Source organism: Tenrec ecaudatus, chromosome 3 (assembly GCF_050624435.1).
Source record: "Tenrec ecaudatus isolate mTenEca1 chromosome 3, mTenEca1.hap1, whole genome shotgun sequence".
Taxonomy (NCBI): domain Eukaryota; kingdom Metazoa; phylum Chordata; class Mammalia; order Afrosoricida; family Tenrecidae; genus Tenrec; species Tenrec ecaudatus.
In genome coordinates this window covers 5,409,346-5,434,008 of record NC_134532.1, presented here as the reverse complement: position 1 = coordinate 5,434,008, position 24,663 = coordinate 5,409,346, and the positions used below count along the sequence as shown (strand labels likewise).

At 40.8% G+C, this 24,663-nt stretch overlaps 1 protein-coding gene across 1 annotated transcript in view; it reads right to left on the bottom strand.

Moving 5' to 3' along the window:
- Positions 1-24,663, bottom strand: part of RXFP1 (relaxin family peptide receptor 1) — a 157,124-nt gene that overhangs the window by 84,024 nt on the left and 48,437 nt on the right. The window contains 1 exon segment of the mRNA XM_075544691.1: positions 5,237-5,374. Within this exon segment, the coding sequence (XP_075400806.1) occupies positions 5,237-5,374 (138 nt within the window).

Below are 24,663 nucleotides of genomic sequence, written 5' to 3'. Positions count from 1 at the left end.
GATTGTGCTGATCGAACTTGATACTTGGCCAGTTGACCATCCTGCAGACTCCACTTGACTGAACCTGTTCTGGGTGCAAGTATCTCTTACTGGTTCCATGAGAGACATTTCTTCCCTGGTTGTTAGAATGCTGTTGGGGGTCTTTTCTTTATAATGCATTATTTGTGTTTAGGTCTGTATACTATTACGTTTTTGTCCTTACTACCTTAGTGGGATTTTGTTTGTTATTGTTTTCTGTTGGGCCTTCCAGCTGTGAAGCACAGGAGGAGTGGAAGCGAAATGATCATAACTGATACAAGAGGATGAAGGGAATACAGGTGTGTGTGGGGGGAGGGGAGACAGGGAGGGAAAAGGGATTTTTGGAGTAAGTAATGAAGATGGGAGGGGGAGGGAACATGGGAACGGGTTCTGATTGCATAACTCACCTTACAGGCAGTTTTACGTGTGTGTGTGTGTGTTCTGAAATTGAAGTGTGGGCGATTGTACCATTTCCCTTGATATGATTAAATAATTGAACTATGGAATTATATGATATGTAAAGTTATATGATATGTAAAAAAAGCCAATAACATTGTTGAAAAAAACGACTGGGAAGATAGCATTTTGTAGTAGCACATTTGGGAGTGCTAACTGGGGCAAGTTGATTCCAACTCAGCATTAAATTGTTCATTAGGAAATTTCTGTTTTAGCCCTAGGCAGAGACTGGGGATCTTTTTGCAAAATATTTCTGCCAAGCTAATAGTTAAGGATACTTTTCTTTCTTTTTTTTTAAAATATGAGATGCGTTTTATTTATTAAAAATCATTTTTTGAGGCTCATACAACTCTTATCACAATCCATCCATACATAAATTGAGTAAAGCATCCTTATACACTCATTGCCCTCATCATTCTCAAAATTTGCCTTCTGCTTGGGTTCCTGGAATCAGCTCATTTTCATTTTTTCCCTCCCCCTCCCTCCCTGCTCCCACCTCCCTCATGAACCCTTAATAATTTATAAATTATTATTTTATCTTATCTTACACTGCCCGGCATCTCCCTCCACCCACTTTCCTGTTGCCCACCCCCCAGAGAGGAGGTTATGTAAAGATCCCAGAGATCGGTCCCCCCTTTCTACCCCCACTTCCCTCCCGTATCGCCACTCTCACTGTTCGTCCTGAGGGGTCCATCTGTCCTGGATTCCCTGTGTTTCCAGATCCCAACTGTACTGCTGTGCATCCTCTGGTCTAACCAGGTTTGCAAGGTAGAATTGGAATCATGATAATTGGGGGTGGGGTGGGGAGGGGGCCAGGGAAGGAAGTGTTTAAGAACTAGAGGAAGGTTGTGAGTATCATTATTGCTACACTGAACCCTAAGTGACTCATCTCCTCCCCACTATCCCTCTGCAGGGGATGTCCAGTTGTCTACAGATGGGCATTGGGTCCCCATCACGCACTCCCCTCATTCACGATGATATGATTCCGCCCCCCTCACCTTTGTTGCTTGAAACCTGGTCCCCTCAGCCCTTCATGATCACACATGTTTGTGTGCTGCTTCCATGTGGGCTTTGTTGCTTCTGGACTAGATAGATGGCTGCTTGTTTACTTTCAAGCCTTTAAGACCCCAGACGCTATATCTCTCAATAGCTGGGCACCATCAGACTTCTTCACCACACTTACTTATGCACACATTTGTTGTTCTTTGGTGTCTGCTACCTGAAGGACACTTTTCTTATTGAAAATGCACATGTACATAAATATACACCAGTGTGCAGTTTCTAGGGCATTCACAGACCCACAGAAGATTTTACTGTGTTTCTGAGTCCATTGTCTGTAAAATATCCAAGGGCAAGTAAAAATGCATTGCTATAAATAATAGAGAACTTTAGTAATAAAAACTACCCAAATGTAAAGATGTTTCTGAACATAACTTCCATCTAGGTCTATGCACTTCTGAAAGCAGTATTTCCATCTTTCTAACCTCTCCCTGTAGAAGTTTGTGCTCTTTGAATTCTAGCACACCGAATGATTTGGCATCTCTGAACAACTCATGTCTTACTGCTTTTCGGTGAACTTAGAGTTTGGGGAAGAAAATGAAGCACGAAGGGATAAGAGCAGGGATTCTAGTTGGTGAGGATTCTAGGCTCTCACCAAAACGCTCATAGGACAGCCATTACTACATTTCAAGAAGGAGCAGGTGCATAGTTGTGATGGGGGGAAATTTTTTCCTGATTTTCTTCTCACTAATGTAGATTTCAACTTTCTTAAAAACTTCATGATAAGCCCTTGGGATCGTCCTGTGACCTTTGAGAAATCTACCAAGATCACTCTTTTCTAATTCTAAGAAATGTTGTTATGACTTTTTGCTTTGACCTCTTTCTTTGCCTTGGGTTTAACTGGCATAGCGGATCCCCGTGGAAGTTACTGTTTTGACTGGACTTTTCTTTTGAAGACACCATAATGAGACGAAGACAAGTACATTACTGAGAGAACTTGTCTGAAACTGTTAGGTAGCTTAGCATAGGGACTGGGCATCCATTACGCATGGTCAGAGGTTCAAGCTTCTCTGGTCAGGAAGGGGTGGTACACCTAGGTGGGCGTTGTACCTGATTGGCCCATGTGGGCCAGGTGACTTCAATTCAGCCAATGGGGTAGACCAGTGTCATCAACTATGCCTCCCACTGGGGTCCTGAAAAGGCCAGAGGTTTTTCTCTGGTGCTCTCTCTCTTTCCCAGCGGCTGCTACACAATGTAGCACAGCCGGGCTGTGGTCCTGGAGCAGCCAGGCTGCAGTACCGCAACTGTGCCATGGACTCTGCCTGGCTTGTGGTCCATTTACTGTACAACCTGAAACTGCTACTATTCTCTATAAACCCTCTGGGATCACAAACCAGGCTTCAGAATGAATTCTTTCTCTCGTGAATCCAAGAACCAAGTATATGTCTCTCATGAGAGATCTAAGAAAACCATCAACTGACTGCAGAGACCTGCTCAAACATGTTTTTGCTTGGAATAAGCCCATGGAGCCCGACTAGTCGTAATTTTAAAACTCACCCCTTTAAACCATTATTTTGGGATACCTAGCCCATGTAACTGGGAGAGCAGCGCTCATGCCATATAAAATCAGGACCATATAAAAATAGAGTATTGGCTCAGGTTTTATTCCTTTTTGTGTACAGATACTTAAATGGTTATAAACACCAATGTACAAGATTAATGAAATTACCTAAATGGGAATGGAATTATCCTTTAGGAATATTGTGGTGACTTGATTTCAAAGGGAAAGAAATAGGGGAGTACGTGAGCATGAGATAAGGAAGTTGAGACAGAGGAAAAGGAAGATGGGAAACAGACTAAGAGGCAGAGTGCAAGTGAGAGATCCATACAAATGATGACGACACAGATCAAGAGAGAGCGTGGAAGAAACATCGGGAGGTAGGGAAAGTCCAGCAGAAAGTGAAACCGGTGGGAAAAGAGGGTAGCCTTTGAGATAAACGCAGACACGTTTCTAAAGGGACACTTGTCCTCACTTACTGTTGTTTTAACACGAAGTAAACCCAGCTTGTTGTCAGACTAAAAATTTAATTTTAAAGAATGAGATTTTTATGTTTTTCCTACTTTTATATTACATGCCATTAAGTTTCACTAGGATTTAGCACAATGAGCACAGTGAGGGGCCAAATGTAGAGAGTTGTATACTTCATTTCCCTAAATAATTAGTAACAATGAGGATGGCTAGGAGTCTGCCGTGTTTCATCCTGCTCTACTTAAGCTCTCTATGAGTCAGAACTGACTTACTGGTACCTAACAACAAAACAACAAAGAAGCTATAGAAACAGTTTCAGGAAATATGGGGAAACTGAGAGAAATTGTCTGCCACCATCCAGTGATAACATGTTTTGTTTGGAGTAAACCCATGCATGCATTGGGGCCCTGGAAGCAATATTTTTTGACTCACCCTCAGAAACCACTATTTTAGAATACTTAACCCCGATGGTTGGGATAGCATATGTTGGATATACATGCACAAATATATACACATGCAAGCACATACAGAAATTCACATATTAAAAAAAAGTGGCTGCCATTGAGTCAATTCCAACTTGTGATGAACATGTAGGACAGAGTAGAACCGCTTCTTAGGGTTTCTCAGGTGAAACATGTTTACAGGGGAGATAGGTTCATCTTTTTCCCACAGAGCAGCTAGTGGGTTTGAACTGGAAACCGTATTCTTAAGGGCTCGATGCATAACCTACTACTCCATCAGAGTTCTTTATGTTGTTCTTAGGAATAGTTAAATTGTTTAACAGACTCTTACGTAAGTAGAGACCCTTAGAAGTAATGTTTGTAAGAAAAGGTGGTGAAGAATATTAAATATTCCATCAATTTGCAAGAATGAGCAAAACAGTGTTGGAAGAAGTGCAGCCAGAGTGCTCCTTAGAAATAGGATGCCAAGTCTTGGTTTATGTCAAATACTTTGGACATGTTCTCAGAAAGGCCCAGTCCCTGAGAAGGACATCATGCTTGGTAACAGTGAGAGAAGAAGAGCAAGGCCCTCAATGAGCTTGACTGACACAGTGGCTGCAACAGTGGGTTCAAGCACAGGGAGAACCGTGGGAATGGTGCAAGACTGGGCGGCGAGTGGTTCTGCTGTATTCAGGGTCTCTGTGAATTGGAAAGACGTGATGGAACCTAACAATAGCAGTAGGAGCAGCAGCAGTAATACTAACAGTAACAGCAACACTTATATAGCGTTTTCCATAGATCTGATAGTGTTCTAATTTTTAATATTTAATCTTCACAAATCCTCATAGTGAAGATATAGATTTTAAAACTTTTTTTACAAACAAGAAACAGCAAAAAAGAGGTCAATACATGTTTTCAAGTTTGCACAGTTGGTTATTCTTGAATCCTGGTTTAGCCTCTGGAAATCTGGTTCTATCATCCAGGTTTTTAATTTCTACCCCATTCTGCCATTATGAGACACACTGGGCAGATCTGCTTGGTTAAAAGTACTGAACGCACGAAAGCTACTTTCTTGACATCCTGGATGTGATACTATTACATAGAAAATAATGAATAGTTTTAACTGATGAAATAGATGTAATTAAACAACATATATTTTGTATCTCAATTTAGTTTTCTCTTCTCCCATTTCCGTCTTTGTCACAAGGAATCTGAATGATTTCCCCACCACTCCTTTTTGCCCTCCATCACATCCATTTAGGTTCTCACTGTGTCTCCAGGGGGCTTCACTCACCACAGTTTTCCTCGTCAGCCCCATTCCCACAATCATCCACATTGTTGCAGTGAAGAAACTGTGGCAAGCACTTCGTGATATTTCCACAGGGGAAGTGGCCAAGGGAGCACTCGCCATCCTGTCCATTCCCATCAGCAACTTTGATGAAAAGGAGAGAGAAGATACATTATTTGAATAAGGCAATACAGAGACATGGCACCCAAAGCATTTGACCATCTTTTCCTGATGTGCACACCCCTCCTTAAGATAGTCTTATCGTATTTATCAACCTGATGCCCACTACTTTCTAGCACCGGCACCTCAAATGAGATGTTCATTTCTACATCTCCAGAAGATTCCCAGATTCTTCTCCTCTCTTTGTCTTTGTTCATACTTTTCCTTCCTGGAATATCTTACACATTGATCTTTTTTCTATGGAGGCATGCCTATCTTTTGTTGGTCAGCTCATTTCCCCATTTCCTGTTTTATTTTTTGAGCAATCATTCTAAAAATCAGGAATTTAGTGTTCTCTTAATAAAGCTTAGAGTCAAAACTAAATTGACACAAAGTCAGGAAGAAAAAGAAGATTATAGGAAAGTAGTAAACATGCTCATTAATTTATTGGAAAATCCCTATGTTAGAGGGTCTGTATAAGGTTTTGTGGATGCGACAGGATCACTGAAGGCTAAGCAGGTGCATAAACAAATGTGGTGAAGAAAGCTGATGGTGCCCGGCTATCAAAAGAGATAGTGTCTGGAGTCTTAAAGGCTTGAAGGTAAACAAGTGGTCATCTAGCTGAGTAGCAACAAAGCTGACAATGAAGAAGCATACCAGTCTGTGTGATCAAGAGGTGTCGAAGGGATCAAGTATTAGGCATCAAAGAACAAGAAAAATCATATCATTGTGAATGAGAAGGCATGCAGAGTGGGGACCCAAAGCCCAACTGTAGGTAACTGGACATCCCATATGGAAGGGTCGCGGGGTGGAGAGGAGCCAGTCAGGGTGCAGTGTAACAATGATGAAACATACAACTTTCCTCTAGTTCCTCAATGCTTCTCCTCCCCTCACCACTATCATGATCCCAATTCTACCTTACAAGTCTGGCTAGACCAAAGTATGCACAGTGGTACAGATAGAAACTGGAAACACAGGGAATCCAGGCTGGATGATCCCTTCAGGACCAGTGGTGAGAGTGGCCATACTGGGAGGGTGGAGGGAAGGTGGGTTGGAAAGGCAGAACCAATTATAAGGATCTACATATAACCTCCTACCTGGGGGACCGACAACAGAAATGTGGGTGAAGACTTCGGACAGAGTAAGATATGGCAAAATAATAATTTATAAATGATCAAAGGTTCACGAGGGTGGGTGAGTGGGGAGAGAGTGAGAAAAAAATGAGGAACTGATGCCAGGGGCTTAAGTGGAGAGCAAATGTTTTGAGAATGATGAGGGTAACGAATGTACAAATGTGCTTTACACAATTGCTCTATGTATGGATTGTGATAAGAGTTGTATGAGCCCCCAATAAAATAATTTAAAAACCCCTAACAAACCCAGAGACAAGTAACCAAAAACATTTTTTGTGTGGATGCAGAACCGAGTGAAATATAACTCCTGCCTACATGGAGATTATCAACTAGCAGGGAAGAAACATATTAAAAAATTTAATGAATTATTGTAATTCTGAGAGGTTTGAATCGAAATAGGGTAAGTTTTACAGAGGAACACAATTGACTGCTGTCACTTTATATAATTGGTGATGAAGTAAGAAGAAGTGGAAACCAGCATTGGGAATGGAAAAGGTGGAAGTGGGGAAGCCGTGTGAGTGTTTGAAGTCATGATGATGTGGGCTCAGGCAGAGGATCAGGGCACTAAGAGAAAGTTGCTCTGACAAGCATACAATGTGCAGAGTTGACTAATAGGAGCTGAGATTTACCAAGTTGAAAGGCATCTCTGGGTCAAGTTAAGGAATTTGAATCCTATTTAAAGGGGAAAAAGAAACCATTGAAGCTGAGAGACCAATTGGGAAACATATGCTTTAGTAAGATTACTCTGGCTGTCATCGGTGTGGTATCAATGGGGTTAAGAGTTTAGGGAGGGAAATCTGAGTTTCCTGGGTTGTGGAAGCTGGGTTGTCAGTCTTTGGAGTAAACTGGGTGAAAGATGATGGAATTTAATCTAGGCTGGTACCAGTTCATCCGAGAAAAGTGGCCATATTTGAGATATAATTTAGAGGCAGGACGGATGCAATCTGTTGAACCGACTTGAATAGCTGGTAGAATACTGGGCTATTATTAAGATTTTCTAGTGGTATGATAGGTTTGGCAAAGAAATAAATCCCACTTTTTCCATTTTCACCATCTATCCAAGCTTTCTAACTCAATACCCAGTTTCCTTCACCACCATTTGGCTTTCTCAAGATGCCATTCCCATTTCAGAATCCCATTCATTGGCTTCTCATCCATTACCCAGTTTCTAGAATGCTACCTTCATCACCAATGACTGCCCCCAATATTGCAGTTCCAACTGTGTTGGAATTCCTGCTTCAGGTTATATTGGTTTACAGATAGATGAACCTTTACTTTTATTTAGATAAATATTCTTTTTTTCCCGAGGAAATCATAGTCACCATTTGTAACCATTTTTTAAAGGAAGAATATATTCTGACTACTAAAAATATTAAAATATTTTAATCTCATCTGACTATATTACATAGTTATATCTTTATAAATGAAATTATATAGAATGAAGAAATCGGTGAGAAGTTAGGAACTTCGGAAAGCAGCTCAGATGAATCTCTCCCAGCAAGAGTCCCCATCTATCCCAATGAGCAGTTGGTCTACTTCAGCACTTACTGGTTCTCAAATAGTAGTGAGTACCTTAGTCCTATCTCCTCCACAGGAAACAACTCACTGGAAATAAAGTCTATCATATTTTATTAACGATCCTACAAATTACTTGGTTGAACAGAAAAAAATAGTGTTATACTGTAAGGAGTTAAACATCGTCCCATATATGATATTAAAACAACAGTGGAAACAGACCAAGATATGGTAACAATCCACGTGTTGTTGTCATTTTCTTTCTTTTTGCCAATTAATTGTGCTGTATGTGTCCCTTTTGAGCTCTTTCCATGTCCATCACCCAGATCTTTTCACCCCTGCTCTGTTTGGCAGCCAGTCTCTTATCTCTCTCTTCAGCAATGGTGAGATGGATACCTTTCCCTCGGGGGAGAGAAATCCATGGTTTGTTGCCTTTTCCAATAACAAAAATGTTGGAAAGCCGGGTGGAAAAGCTATTGCCATCGGCATCTTTCACATGAACCACATCAAATGAGCCAGAATGTCTCTCTTTATTGGTAATCAACACTGGTCCTGAAGGGGTCATCTGTCCTGGATTCCCTCTGTTTCCAGTTCCTATCTGTACCAGTGTACATCCTCTGGTCTAGCCAGATTTATAAGGTAGAATTGGGATCATGATAGTGGGAGGGGGGAGGGAAGCATTTAAGAACCAGAGGAAAGTTATATGTTTCATTGTTGCTACCCTGACTGGCTCATCCATCTCCTCACAACCCGTTTACCAAGTGTAATGCCCTTTTACAAGGACTATTCTCTCTTGAATAGTTCTCTCCAAATCATGCTCTTCTGGTGTCTATGCCATTTTCAATATTTTTTTTGCCAATATAATAGTGTTAAATTATAGATTTTGTTTAGATATTTTAAAAAATTCTCTGCAAACATGACCTGTGAATTCTTTGACTTTCTATTTCTTTTGCTGAGTAAATAGCCCGAAAGCCGTCTGGTGGTTGCAGTGAGTATGAGTTGAGTTCAGCTGCGATCGGCCTGGTGGGCAGTTGGAAACCACCCGCGGTTCCTCAGGAGAAACACGAGGCGTCTCCTCCCTTCCACTGTTACAGTTTCCGAAAGCCACAGCATGGACTCAATGGCGCTGGTTTTGCTTTTGTTCTCCTCTCTTCTGTTTGTTGCTTGCTTCTTTCTTTCTAAAAAAATCGTTTTATCAGGGGCTCATACAACTTTTATCAATTGTGTAAAGCACATTTGCATTCATTGTCCTCATCATTCTCAAAACATTTGCTCTCCACTTAAGCCCCTGGCATCAGGTCTTCATTTTTTCCCCTCTCCCCTTGTTCCCCCTTCCCTCATGAGCCCTTGATAATTTATAAATTATTATTTTGTCACATCTTGCGCTGTCCGACGTTTCCTTCACCCAATTTTCTGTTGTCCATCCCCCAAGGAGGAGGTCACATGTAGATCCTTGTAATCATTTCCCCCTTTCCAACCATCCCACCCCCTTTACCCTCCTAGTATTGCCACTCACACCCTTGGTCCTGAAGGGAATATCCGCCCTGGATTCCCTGTGTTTCCAGTTCCTATCTGTACCAGTGTACATCTTGTGGTCTAGCCAGACTTGCAAGGTAGAAATGGAATCATGATAGTGGGGGAGGGGGAGGAAATATTTAGTATTTATACTATATGATACTTACAACTTCTCTACAAGTTTGATGCAATTTAAAAAAGTCACTTAAAACACACTTCCTGTTTAAGATTTCTAATATATCTGTTGAAACATAATGTAATGGAAATGTAGGACTAATTTCACGACACAAAAACGAAACAGCGATCTAACTCCAAATATGAAATTTTAAGAACAGAATATCAAAATATAAGATGCAAATAAGTTATTAGGAGAATTTTCAAGGCAGCAGCATGTCTAATTAAAGCAGCATTAAACAATATCTGTGGCAGGAGGTTGAAAAGGTGTCAAACAATATTTCTGAAAATCATGTTTTTTAAAATGCATTTTTAAAAATTAACAAAGATACAAAAAATAAACCTCAATATAGATCAACTTATTTTATGTACCCTTAAGATCTCTAAAATGTGGGTGTTCCCATCGGACAGGGCCATGGAAGAGGCGATTAAGAGGGAAGTACCCTTCACAGTAGCCAAGAACAAACTGAAATACCTAGGAATATACTTAACAAAAAATACTAAAGACCTATATAAGCATAATTATAAAACCCTATTACAGGAAACCAAAAGTGACCTTCACAAATGGATGAAGCTCCCCTGCTCATGGTTAGGTAGGCTGAACATAGTAAAGATGACAGTTCTTCCTAAAGCACTCTACAAGTTCAATGCTATACCAATCCAATTACCATCAACCTTCTTCAAAGAATTGGAAAAACTGACCACCAACTTCATATGGAGAGGGAAGAAACCCAGAATTAACAGAGAACTCCTCAAGAAGAAGGACACAATTGGAGGACTCGCCCTACCTGATTTTAATGCCTACCACACAGCTACAGTGGTCAAAACAGCATGGTACTGGCACAATGATAGACACTCAGACCAGTGGAAAAGAATAGAAAGCCCAGGAGTAAAATCATCAGCATATAGACAACTGATCTTTGACAAGGGTCCCAAAAATGTCAAGTGGGAAGCAGATGCCCTCTTTAATAAGTGGTGCTGGAAACAATGGATATCCACATGTAGAAAGTTGAAACAAGACGTCTACCTCACCCCATGCACAAGAATACACTCAAGGTGGATCACAGATCTAGAAGTCAAACCCCAAACCATCAGGACCATTAAGGAGGGAATCGGGACTAATCTCAGAGCACTGGCCCAGGGAGCACATAGGCTCACTGCAACAGGGAAGGGGACACACACAGGTGATCTGGAAATCGACAAATGGGATCTAATAAGAATAAAACACCTGTGCACCTCGAAAGACTTTGCCAAGAGGGTGACAAGGCAACCCACAGACTGGGAGAAGATTTTTAGTAATGACACGTCAGACAAAGGGCTCATTACTAAAATCTACAACACCATCATGACCTGCAAAAAGAGGAAAACAGTTAACCCCCTAAGGAAGTGGGCAAAAGAAATGAGAAGAACTTTCACTAGAGAGGAGATCAATATGGCCAATAAATATATGAGAAAGTGCTCAAAGTCCCTTGCCATAAGAGAAATGCAAATCAAAACAACCATGAGATACCACCTAACACCCCTGAGGCTAGCCCAGATCAGTAAATCAGAGAGCAACAAGTGTTGGAGGGGCTGTGGTGAAATAGGAACCCTCCTCCACTGCTGGTGGTCATGCAGATTTGTACAGACACTGTGGAAAGCAATCTGGCGATACCTAAAGAAAATGGAAATTGATCTACCTTACGACCCAGCCATCCCTCTACTGGGCATATACCCGGTTGAAGCAGCAAATAAAACACGACCAGTCATATGCGCTCCAATGTTTATTGCGGCACAATTCACAATAGCAAAGACTTGGAAACAGCCTAAGTTTCCATCGATAGACGAGTGGATTAGCAAACTTTGGCACATACACACAATGGAGTATTATGCAGCACTAAAAAGCACCGATGAGCACATGAAACACGTTATTTCATGGGAAGAGCTGGAAGGAAATATGTTAAGCGAGGTAAGCCAGACCCAAAGGGACAGGTACAACATGAGTCCCCTGAGGTAAGTACAATCAGCATGACAGAAATGGGGCATTAATCCACCCAAGGGGAGGGTATGGTTTATATCTCCACAGGGAAAGTGGGACCAGACTTCAACCCAGTGTCGCAAGGTGTGAATGCAATATCCCGGCGTGGAGGACGGAACCGGTGGAGAGGTCTGGGAGGCTGGCCCCAGCACCATAAATTAAGTGGATTCCTGCCCCTCCCCCGAAAAGAACTTGTTCCAAAGGACGACATTGACCCTGCAGCTATGAGAGATGGACATATTTGATCAGAGCACACGGAAGCAGATGAAGGGGCAGGAGGAGAGAGTGGAGCACAGCCTGGCCCACCAGGCCGTGATGATGATGTTCCTGAGTAGAGCAGCCAGTCCACAGAGAGAACAACACGGCTGGCCCTACTATGAGACATGATGCCCCTCAGTGACTAAGGGCGATACAGGGGACAGCACCGGAGACACAGTGTGGGAATTGCACCTGACCTGATCCCACCACACCGAGGCAAAGCACTGGGGGAGTGCAGCGGAACAGCAAGGGAATGGAGTGGCAAGGTCCCCAGGGAATGCTGAAAGCGGACTTTGGGGCCAGGGCGTGGTGCCCCAACAGACTGGACTGGAAAACGCTCCTAAGGGCCAGCAAAGATCCCTGAACTAACTACAAGCTTTTCTCTTGTGAACTGTTTTGTTCTGTTCTTTTTCAGTGGTTTGTTTTGGTTGTTTTGTTGTCTGGTTGTATACTGTTGCTTTGTGTTCCTCTGTCTAGTTTTCGTGCATGTTAGTGACTCCACAGGTCTGTCTGAATAGGACAGGCTGGATGAACTATCTGGATGAAAAACAACGGGACCGACAGTTCCGGGGGGACTTGGGGTGGTGGGTGGGGGGGGGTAAGGAAGTGGTGTTAACAAACCCAGGGACAAGGGAAAAACATGGGACCCCAAAGGGTAGAGAAGGGGGAGTGGCAGGCCTGGTGGGAAATGATCAAGGGTAAGGTTGCTTAGAGAAGAGGTATACTCTAGCCCAGGTGGCGATGAAGCATGATAGTAGGGCAGGAGGAAGGTGAAGGGAGATGGAGGAAAGAGCTAGGAGTCAAAGGGCATTCATGGAGGTCTAGACAAAGACATGTACATGCAAATATATATAGGAGGTTGGGGAAATAGATCTTTGTGTCGATATTTATAGGTCAAGTATTAAGGTGGCGGAAGGACCTTGGGCCTCTACTCAAACACTCCCTCTATGCATGAATACCTTCTTTTATTAAATTGGAACTCTATGATGCTCACTCTCCCGACACAACGGCTGGAGCCAAAGTGGGTGAACAAGTAAATGTGGTGAAGAAAGCTGATGGTGCCCGGCTATCAAAAGAGATAGTGACTGGGGTCTTAAAGGCTTGAAGATAAACAAGTGGCCATCTAGCTCAGAAGCAACAAAGTCCACATGGAAGAACACACCAGCCTGTGTGATCGAGTGGTCCCAAAGGGATCAGTTACCAGGCATCAAAGAACAAAAAATCATATCATTGACTGCACACCTCCATGATAGGATCGCTGAAGACAAATGGGTGCATAAGCAAATGTGGTGAAGAAAGCTGATGGTGCCTGGCTATCAAAAGAGATAGTGTCTGGGGTCTTAAAGGCTTGAAGGTGAACAAGCGGCCATCTCGCTCAGAAACAAATAAGCCCACATGGAAGAAGCACACCGGCCAGTGCGATCACGAGGTGCCCAAGGGACCAGATATAAGGCATCATGCAAAAAATAAAAAGATATAAGTGTGTGTATGTATGTGTATTTATGTGTATATGTATATATGTATGTGTATATATATATTATATTAAATGAAGGGGGAAGTGCAGAGTGGAGACCCAAGGCCCAAGTGTTGGCCAATGGAGATCCCCTCATAGAGGGGCTTAGGAGAGGAGATGGGTTAATTAGGGTGTGAGGTAGTATCGATGAAGAACACAGCTTTCCCCCAGATCCTGGATGCTTCCTCCCCCCAACTACCATGATCCGAATTCTACCTTGCAGGGCTGGATAGGACAGAGGCTGTACACTGGTACATATGAGGGTTGGAGATACAGGGAATCCAGGGTGGATGATACCTCCAGGACCAAGGGCGTGAGGGACGATGCTGGGAGAGTGGAGGGTGAGTGGGTTGGAAAGTGGGAACTGATTACAAGGAGCCACATGTGACCTCTTCCCTGGGAGAGGGACAGCAGAGAAGGGGGGAAGGGAGACCCCGAATAGGGCAAGATATGACAAAATAACGAGGTATAAATTACCAAGGGCATATGAGGGAGGGGGGAAAAGAGAGGGAGGGGGGGAAAAAAAAGAGGACCTGATGCAAGGGGCTTAAGTGGAGAGCAAATGCCTTGAGAATGATTGGGACAGGGAATGTATGGGTGTGCTTTATACAATTGATGTATGTATATGTATGGATTGTGGTAAGAGTTGTTGGAGTCCCTAATAAAATGTAAAAGAAGAAAAAAATGATTAGGGCAAAGACTGTACAGATGTGCTTTATACAATTGATGTATGTATATGAATGAACTGTGAAAAGAATTGTATCAGCCCCAATAAATTGTTAAAAAAAATGTGGGTGTTCCACCACTGATGTTCCCTTCATACAAATACAGGTTTTGACTTTGTTAAATCAATTGGTTTACAAAATATTGCTAAATTCCCTTACAAAAATTTTATAAGTGAAAACATTTATTTACAGTATGACTCATTATTACATAGATTTAACTATTTCTTTCATCAAATTATCTCTTTCAAACAATAGTGTGCAATCAATTATTGCACCTGATATACATAAATTATGTATACTATATATACATAAAATATGTATACCTGATATACATATATTAATTCTCTATAAGTCATGTTGCATGACACGATTTAGAGGTCCCAATGGATCCTACAAATAAAATAGTCATCATTACTCTTTTCATGCTCTGAAAATGAACCACAAATGTATTTTTTTTCAATAATTTTATTAGGGTTCATACAACTCTTATCACAATCCATACACACATCAATTGCATAAAGCATATTTTTACATTCATTGCCCTTATCATTCTCAAAACATATGCTCTCCATCTAGGCCCCTGGCATCAGCTCCTCATATTTTCCCATCCCTCCACACTCACCCCTCCATCATGAACCCTTGATAATTTATAAATTATTATTTTGTCATATCTTGCCCTGTCCGACGTCTCCCTTCACCCACTTTTCTGTCCCCCGGGGAGGACGTTATATATAGATCCTTATAATCGGTTCCCCCTTTCCAACCCACCCTCCGTCCACCCTCCCAGTATCGCCACTCACACCACTGGTCCTGAAGGGATCATCTTCCCTGGATTCCCTACAAATGTATTTTTACATAATAAACTATTTATTGACTTAAAACTATTGATAACTGATGAGTATTCTTGAACAATCCAAAAATTTACAAACTTGGTAAAGATAAGAAACAAAAGGATTATATTTGGGGTGTAAATAATCTTTGAAATGATATAAATTTGAGTTTTAAAAGTGGAACAGTTAGTTTACAAAGTCAGACTAGGATGTTCTTGTAGATTGTAAAACAAGCAAACAAACAAACAAACCAAGAAACCACCGGTAACCCAAAAAACCTGCCTGGTTTAAAATCAAGAAAGGTGTGTATCAGGGTTGTATCCATTTACCATACTTATTCAATCTATGCTGAACCAATAATCGGAGAAGTCGGACTGTTTGAAGGACGTAACGTCAAGATTGGAGGAAGGCTTATAAACAACCTGTGATGTGCAGATGACACAACCTTGCTTGCTGAAAGCTATGAAGATTTAAAGCACTTGCTGATGAAAATCAAAGACTGCTGCCTTCCGGATGGGTTGCAACTCAATGTGCAGATAATAAAAAACCTCACAAGGGACCAATAGACAACATAAAGAGAGAAAAGACTGAAGTCTTCAAGGATTTCATTTTGCGTGGATTTGCATTCAATGCTCATGGAAGCAGCAGTCAACCAAACAAACTATGTACTGCATTAGGCCAATCTGCGGCACAAGGGCTCTTTAAACTGTCGAAGAGCAAGATGGCATTTTGAGGACTAAGGTGCACCTGCCCCAAGTCATGGCATTTTCAGTGGCCTCCTAGACAGGTGCAAGTTGGACAACAAGGAAGGAAGGCTACAGAAAAACCTAATGCATTTGAATGGTGGTGGTGGTGAAAAATATTGAAAATACCCCGGACTGTCAGAAGAATGAGCACATCTATTTTCAGAAGAAGTACAGGCAGAATGCTTCTTAGAAGCAAAGACCAGGACACTTCATCTCACCTCCTTTGGACATGCTATCACCATAGAGCAGTCCCTGGAAAATGGCATCACGCTTGATATAGTCGAGAGTCTGTGACAAAGAGAATGGATTGACACAGTGGGGGCAACCCTGGGCGTCAACATAGCAACAGTTGTAGGCATGGTACAAGACCAGGCAGTGCTTCATTCTGTTTTCCACAGGGTCACAATGAGTGGGAACAGACTGGGCAACAACTAACCATCGCAGTAAGCTTATGAATGGGAAATTGCTACTTAAAGTTGCGGTAGATTGTGCTCGCGTGAAAAAATGTGTTATTTTCACTGACTAGCCAGTGTGCACTGCTTAGCGACTTCTGAGAATGAGTTCTATGCCCTGGCACAGAGCACTAAACAAACACATCACACCACATCAAGTATCTGTAGTGTGTCTCCAGTGTTGAGTGTATAGCGAGAGTCAGAAAAAAGCAAGAGATCGAATCTATTAGAATTCCATGAAAACATAAGAACTCTAACTGACAGAAGAAATAAGAAAGTAAAAAGGAATTTAACCAGCAAAAGAACCTGGCTATTTTATTGGGGGCACAGAAGTCTCCATAGTAGGTGATCAGGTCATAAAGTTGGGAAAGGTTAAGGAGTAATGAGGCCATCATAGACTGGAGAAAACTATGAAAGACTGAAAGATCTGATTTGTGTGCCACACTGTATTTAACTCACAGTCTTTGGGCTTTTTACAACTCCAATGTAAATTCTATGAAACATATCATTTCAGATCTTTTTGCCCATAAAATGTCTAAGAGAGATACAATGGATTATTCCTCTGTGGATATTGGGAGATTCAATGGATTATTTTCTGTGGATATTCATCAGCTTTGCATCTATTAACTATTTCAATATAGCCTATTGGCCTATATACATATTTTTAAGTCTCCTTTAAATGAGTAGCATCCTATTGGATTCCTCATTAGTAAATGTGTTAAATAAAATCTTTGATAAGTATGTATGATATTGGTCTCCTCTGATTGGTTCCCTTATTAGTAAATGCACTATATAGAATCTTTTGATATGTATACCAATTCAAAGGAGAATTCAAACATAAATATATAGGACAATCGACTATGCTGAAATATATATTAAATTATACGCACATCCAACAGTACACATCTGCCACACACACACACACACACAAACATGTTGAGGTTTCCAGAAGTGTGTGGGAAATTTTCTTTATCTTTGAATAACTTTAAACAAATGAACTTTTGGAAGCCCGTCATCTGTTTAGTCTTTCTTTAGTAGGGTGAATGTTAGCACAGTAGATTTTGGAACCCATTGCTACTAAAGGGAATACACGGAGAGTTCCCTACTGATTTCTACTGATAGAGCTGGTCGGCTCTACTGGTAGAGTCACCTGGATTCATATGAATCCCCTGATTCTGAGTCCTGTTGTGTTAGTCTGGGGAGACTAGAGAGACAAATCCGTAGAAACTCATATGTGTATAAAAGAGTTTTACATAAAGGGTAAAAATGTACATTAAGAAAGCATCCCAACCCAAGTCCAGTCCAAACCCTTAAGTTTGATATTAGCCAATATGTCCGATACGATTCTATAAAGTCCTCTTCACACTCAGGAAACACATGCAATGATGCTTAATGCAGGATGATCACAGGTCAGTGGGTAGAAAATCTTTGGATCCAATGACATTGTAAGCATCTCAGCATTGGCAGGGGTCTCTACGTGGCTTCTCCGGCTTCAGAGGTCTAGTTGCATCAGGGTAGGACCATGTGGCTTCTCCAGCTCAGGGCACTAGTGGAATTCTATGTGTCTTGTCAGCTGCAATGTATCCCAGGGATTGAGCTCAGAGAAAATTGTCTCCTGCCTCCAAGGAGGAAAAATATTGGAATTCCCAGAATGCTTAGGGAAGGCCATGCCCACACCGAAGCCTCACTGGCTATGAGCCGATTGACAGAGGAAACTCCACCCCTTTGCTCTTAATCCTGTTTAGTCCCAAATTGACACCAGATTATTGAACTACACACCTGTAAAAAAGAAATACTGACTGAAACTTGCTTGAGAAAAAAATCCCTGTTCATGTGGTATGGTAAACATTTTTCCTGAATGGATACATGCATTTTCAGCTAATATACATATTAGAATTAAATATAGAGAGAATGAGATGTATAAAATATATAGACAGTGTTCATACTGGATTTTAATATCGGAATAATATGTGTGTAAATAATTTTAATATTAAAATATATTTAATGTTTAAATTCATCAGTCAATAAAAGAATAATTTTACTAAATTCAATGAAAATTGATGAATTTAGCTTGATGTGAGTTCATATGGAAAAGTATAAGAAACTAAGATTATAAGCAGCATTAGGATATTTTAGGGAACTTAAGATTTCTTGTGTTGAAAATTTAAAAGGGGCCTTTTACTTTTCATTTATTTTTAAAATGATGAATTAGGTGAGGTATACACAGTTGAGAATAGCAATTCTTCACTCAACAGTTCAAACTACTCATCAACCTTACCCTTGTATGTTATTCCCCCCTCTTCGCTCTCTGCTTTCTCTTCTCTCTCTCATGGACCTCTGTCCTCCTTTACACTTAAGTTTATGCCCATTAATCTTCTAGTCCATTGGTTCCTTTTCATACCCTTGCACTCCCTTAGGAACTGCCAGTCTATACCCTTTGCGGTGCCACTCCTTGTCTTGTGATGGCCCTGGTCTTGTACACGATTTGGCCTTTTGGATTGACTAATTTTGTCCAGTATAATATTCTCCAGGTCCATCCATGTCAGGAGGTGGTTGTGTATGTGACTTCCAACTTGTCTGCGCCTTATCCAACATTTTTGTTATTTTCTGGGTTTTGGGGGCTTTGTTTTTTATAATTGATCGATCTTTTCAGTCCAAGGTGATATTTCATCATTGTTTTGCCTCGTGTCCTCTGGATGGCTAATGATTGTGACTACATAGTCTTCTAACAACTGAATTGGTTTTGCTTAATAAAGTGTCTAAAATATAACTAATTTTTACCGATAGAAAGCACTTTGAAATAACTGAGTATATTTAACTGCACTTTGAATGGGATGCATGGATGGGTAAACGTTTAGTTGGTTCCACTTGCGTGCGATATGGATGAAAAGGAAGACAAAATAAGTTTGTTCACATTTTACAAGGTTTATAAATAGAATAACAAGACTTAAGGAAAACCAGGGCTTACATTTGTGACTGTACTAAAATATTATTAATTAAAAACCCAAGTGGTGTGATACTTACTGGTTTTCTGATTCAACAGAAATTCACAAAGCGCCCTTTCTCTGTTTTTGCTCTTCTGTTATCGACGTTGGAAAAGAAAAATAATTTCTTTCTCAGTTGCTTGCTTTTAGATGGCAATGGGACACAGTTCGGAGCAGCAATACAGATGCTGCAGCCTGCTGAGAAGGTCTGCAGATCCCACTTTACTCACACACGGACCAGTTACCCTGTTGCCACCCTTCGTTCTGTCTCGAATGGGATGTGATACCTAAAACTCAAGCATCTCTCTTGTAGTTATTTGGTAACAAATGAAGGTTAGATTAAAAAAAACCCCAAACCCCAAATAGCCTAGATATCTGAAAAATTTCCCCCCTGACATCACCAGACCTCTCAAAATAACCTCCCAAACCGAAAACAAAATTGTCAAGTCAATCCTCATTCATGGCCAAAAACAAAATAAAACAAAATCGTGTGTTACAATTGCTCTCTCCAATTTTCAAGGTTGTGGTTTTTTGAAGGCTTCTGTGTGGGTTCAAACGGACAGGATTATCAGTTTGGTTGAGTGGTCAAATGTTTGCACAATCCAGAGCCCCTGTCAGAATCCTATTCTCATTCTTCTATGAGAAAAACAGACTCCTCTCGGCTTAGGTCAATGGTAGGTAGGCCAAGTTTTATCTAGTTGTCAACAAAAAAGTATTCTTATAGACAAATCAGAAAACCTCAAGTGTCTTTTCTGCATAAAGTTTCTTTCCAGGATATGAGAAATTTTACTTGGGCAATGTATTTATTTTATTTTTAAAAGAATTTTATTGGGGGTTCTTACAGCTCTTATATTTGTACATATGTTGCCATCCTTATTTTCTAAACATTTACTTTCTATTTGAGTCACTTGGGCAATTGACAAGGACAACTGAATGAGTAAGTGCAAGGCTGGTAGAGCTACCAGGGACAGAAAGAAGGTCATGCTCACCAAGCCTCAGTTATGAATTGTTTAAACTTTCCTTCAAAGTTGATGCGGTAAGAATTTTCTGTACAAAAGAAAAAAAGAATTTTCTGTACATTAGAGCAACTCAGCCATTGAGTCCATTTTGACTCGGAGACCCTACAAGACAGGATAGAACTGTCCCTAAGGGTTTCCAAGGCTAACTCTCTTTAGGAGTAGAAGGTCTCATCTTTTCCTGTGGAGGGGCTGGTGGTTTTGAATGGCTAACCTTGTGCTTGTGACCCAATATGTAACCACTACACCACCAGGGCTCCTTACTTAGATCAAGGACAAAAACATCCCTGAGCTCTCACATTCCCTAGTACCCATGCCTATGAGAAATGTCAGGGAAGTAACAAGACTGTATAGGCTTTGGGGAGCATATTGGGACTGACATGGAGACAGGTGCTTTGATTGGCATTCTCAAGGTAGGGTTTGTAAATGGAAGCTAAAGGCTTAAAGGGAAACTAGGGTGTTAATTTATTATTATAATCAATGAATATTACTATGTATCCTAAGTGTAACGGGAACATCTCTGGCAGCCTTTTCAGTTTCATTGCCTGCATCCACCTGCATCACCTACAGTCACGCAGGAGGGAGAAGCAGAGAACAGTTTTCTCTCTCCTTACCTCATCTGGACAATTTTCTTTTCTTTTAAACTTTTCAAAAATATAAGCAAACAGACCTTGCCTCTACTTTATAGAGAGACGTTCTTTTTAAAAAAAAACATTTGATTAGGGACTCATAAAACTCTTATCACAACCCATACATATATCAATTGTGCAAAGCACATCTGTACATTCTTTGCCCTCATCAATTTCAAAGCATTTGCTCTCCATATAAGCCCTTTGCATCAGGTCCTCCTTTTTTCCCTCCTCCCTCCCCGCTGTCCCCTCCCTCATGAGCCCTTGATAATTTATAAATTATTATTTTATCATATCTTTCCTTGTCCCACGTCTCCCTTCACCCCCTTTCTGTTGTCCATCCCCCAGGGAGGACGTCACATGTAGATCCTTCCCTCTTTCCAACCCACTCACCCTCTACCCTCCCAGTATCGCCATTCACACCCCTGGTCCTGGAGGTATCATCTGCCTGGATTCTCTGTGTCTCCAGCTTCTATCTGCACCAGTGTACATCCTCTCCTCTATCCAGACTTTGGAGGTAGAATTCAGATCATGATTGTTGGGGCGGGGGAAGCATTTAAGAAATGGAGGAGAGCTGTATTCTTCATCGGTGCTACATTGCACCCTGACTGACTCATCTCCTCCCCTAAACACCTGTGCAAGGGGGATCTCCAGTGGCAGACAAATGGGCTTTGAGTCTCCACTCTGCACTCCCCCCTTCATTCAGTATGGTAAGATTTTTTTTCTTTCTGATGATGCCTTATACCTGATCTCTTCGACACCTCGTGGTCACTCAGGCTGGTGTGCTTCTTTCATGTGGGCTTCGTTGCTTCTGAACGAGATGGCCACTTGTTTACCTTCAAGCCTTTAAGACCCCAGACGGTATCTCTTTTGATAGCTGGGCACCATCAGCTTTCTTGGCCACATTTGCTTATGCACCCGTTTGTCCTCAGCGATCGTATCATGGAGGTGTGCACCCAATGATATGATTTTTGGATTTTTGATGTCTGATAACTGATCCCTTCGGAACCACGTGATCACACAGGCTAATGTGTTCTTCCATGTGGGCTTCGTTGCTTCTGAGCTAGATGGCCGCTTGTTTATCTTCAAGCTTTTAAGACACCAGACGCTGTGTCTTTTGACCGCCGGGCACCATCAGTTTTCTTCACCACATTTGTTTGTTTACCCGCTTTGTCTTCAGTGGTTGCGTTGGGAGGGTGAGCGTCATAGAACGCCAATTTGAGAGAGACATTCTTAATGACCCAAGTAACCCCACAAACATTTTGTAACAATAAACTTAATTTCACTTATCAAGTTAATTGTGATTTACTAATTTCAGTGCAATAGACAGATGGTACTTAAAAAGTATGTAGGGTTTTTCAATAGTTTTAATTTGCCATTGGAAAGACAACTATATATGCTGCCATGAATGAGTTCCTGTTTTCAAAGTTTCTATGACATATTTTATGGACTTCATACTAAAGTAGGAAAAACAGTTTTATATTTTTTTCCTTTTTGTTGCTACGCAAATGAGACAAGAATTCAGAGCAATTTATTTTATTCTATTTTTAATAGTTTTACTGATATACAATTCACGTATTTTGCACTTGAATAGTTTGGTTATATCAAAATCAGTCGTACAATCATTAATACAATCAGTTCCAGAACATTTTTTCCCTCCTTGTTCTCATTGCTACTAGCTCCCCATTTCCCTCCAACCTATTCCATGCCCCCAATAAGCCATTAATCCCGTTACTGTCACTAGAGCTTTAACTACCCTGGATCTCATACACTGGTAACCATAACAACTCCTCCCTCCCACCACCTCCCACACACCCTTGCCAAACAGGAAAACAAAAACCACCCAAAATCCAACAACAATAACAAATATACAGGAGAAAGTAGGAAATATTAAAAGCCAGAACAAATTTAAAACACGTCAAATGTGAGATCAAATGATAAGGTGTTAGATTTTAACCTAACTATACATCTCCTATGATGCTCTCTGTCTGATAGGAAGTTATTCATATTCCTCATGATGGTCAGAGGGAAATCATTGGAGGCCAGGTCTATATGGGGGCCCTGTAAATGGATTTTCAGATTCCACTGTCATCCATAGCAGTCTACAAACCAGGTGTTCACTTTTAAGCTCTGATGTCATTCCCTCCTTCAGATATGGACTTTATTATTAATAACCTTGGATCACATAGGTTGGCGTACTTCTTCCATGTGGACTTGATGTCTCCTTTAGGTGGAAGCTTGTTTTAAGGCAAGCCTTTAAGACCCCAGATACTATTCTTTTTGATAGCTATGTAGCATTTAGAGCAACTTATTTCACTAATCATGTGTTACTTTTTATATGAGATTTTTTTTTAAGCACATGAATTCTTCTTGGTATAACAAAACCCCCAGGAACTATAAAAAAACCTCCCAAACAAAACAACAAAAAAGACAAATCACCTAACACGGATGATGGAGAGGGCTGCCCATTGGCCTGCTTACAGACGTTTGAAAACACTAACCGAGTCACGGGAGAATGATGAGGTTCCTGCTACCGAAAAGAGTGACAATCGACAGTGACGCTTCTACTTCATCCAATAGGGTAACTCCATGGCAGTGAGAGCAAAGAGCCCACCTCCGTATTGAGAACTTTTCGTGAGATAGATTGGCATAATAGCCATGACGGTGAACTCAAACACAACAAATCACGTGAAGATGGTGCAGGACTGGGCGATGTTTTGCCTGGTTATATATAAGGTTACCAAGAATGGCAGCCAAATCATGGCGGCCAACATAAAAACACTGAGAATCAAAGCACTAAGGATGGTTAGCCGTTATCACTACCTGATATCTGCGGCCGTGGGCAAATGTTTTGAGCTTAAGTTTTGCCATCTGGAAAATAAATGGACATATCAATGGTTTTAAATAAGGTTGAACCGAATTAAGGGTTCAGAAAGATGTAGCAGAGTTTCTGCAAGAAATTGATTTTATTTTTAAAAACATATTCTCACCCCCAAATATAGCGATGAAAGTTCACACAACCAAGTTAAATTTATTGACTTGTACATACAAGTAATTTACCTTTACACACTTTGAATGAGAATTTTGGCTCTGTCTAAATGAAAACCCAAATGGCAATGTGAGTTTTTTTTATTTTTAAACGAGGAACATTTCCAACTCTTAGAGGTATATACAAACATTTTTATATTTATACTACATTATATTTTATTTATTTATATATATCTTCTATTGAAACTAATATGACTGCAATTGTCACTAGTTCAAAATTTCTTTTGCCTAATTATTAGTGTTGATTGGGTCTACAAACAATATGTTTATAACAATTTAAAGATATTTTAAAGTGAAGGATCACTTAGCTTAATTCTTTAATTTCAACGATAACATTTGAACACCCCAAAAGTTAATTTTTTTTCTATGCATGACCAGCAGCTCCCTGTTGAATTCTGAAATACTGTGTTTCTTAAGCTTTTAAAAAGTTTTCCAGATTTGATGATCAAAATTATTTCACATGCTTTCATAGAGAAACACACTTTCACTGAGATTCTGATGTATTTCCCTTAGGAGGGAATATACACCCTACCTATTTTATATCTCTGTTGTTCTCCACCAGCAGGAATAATTGCTCCAGTTTTATTAATAATTCTTTTGGGGGGTGAATTACCACAGTTATTTCTCCTGTGGTGGCTTGCATGTTATTGTGACATTGGAAGCCAAACCACTGGTATTTCAAGTACAGATACACCCATGGTGAACAGGCTTTAGTGGAG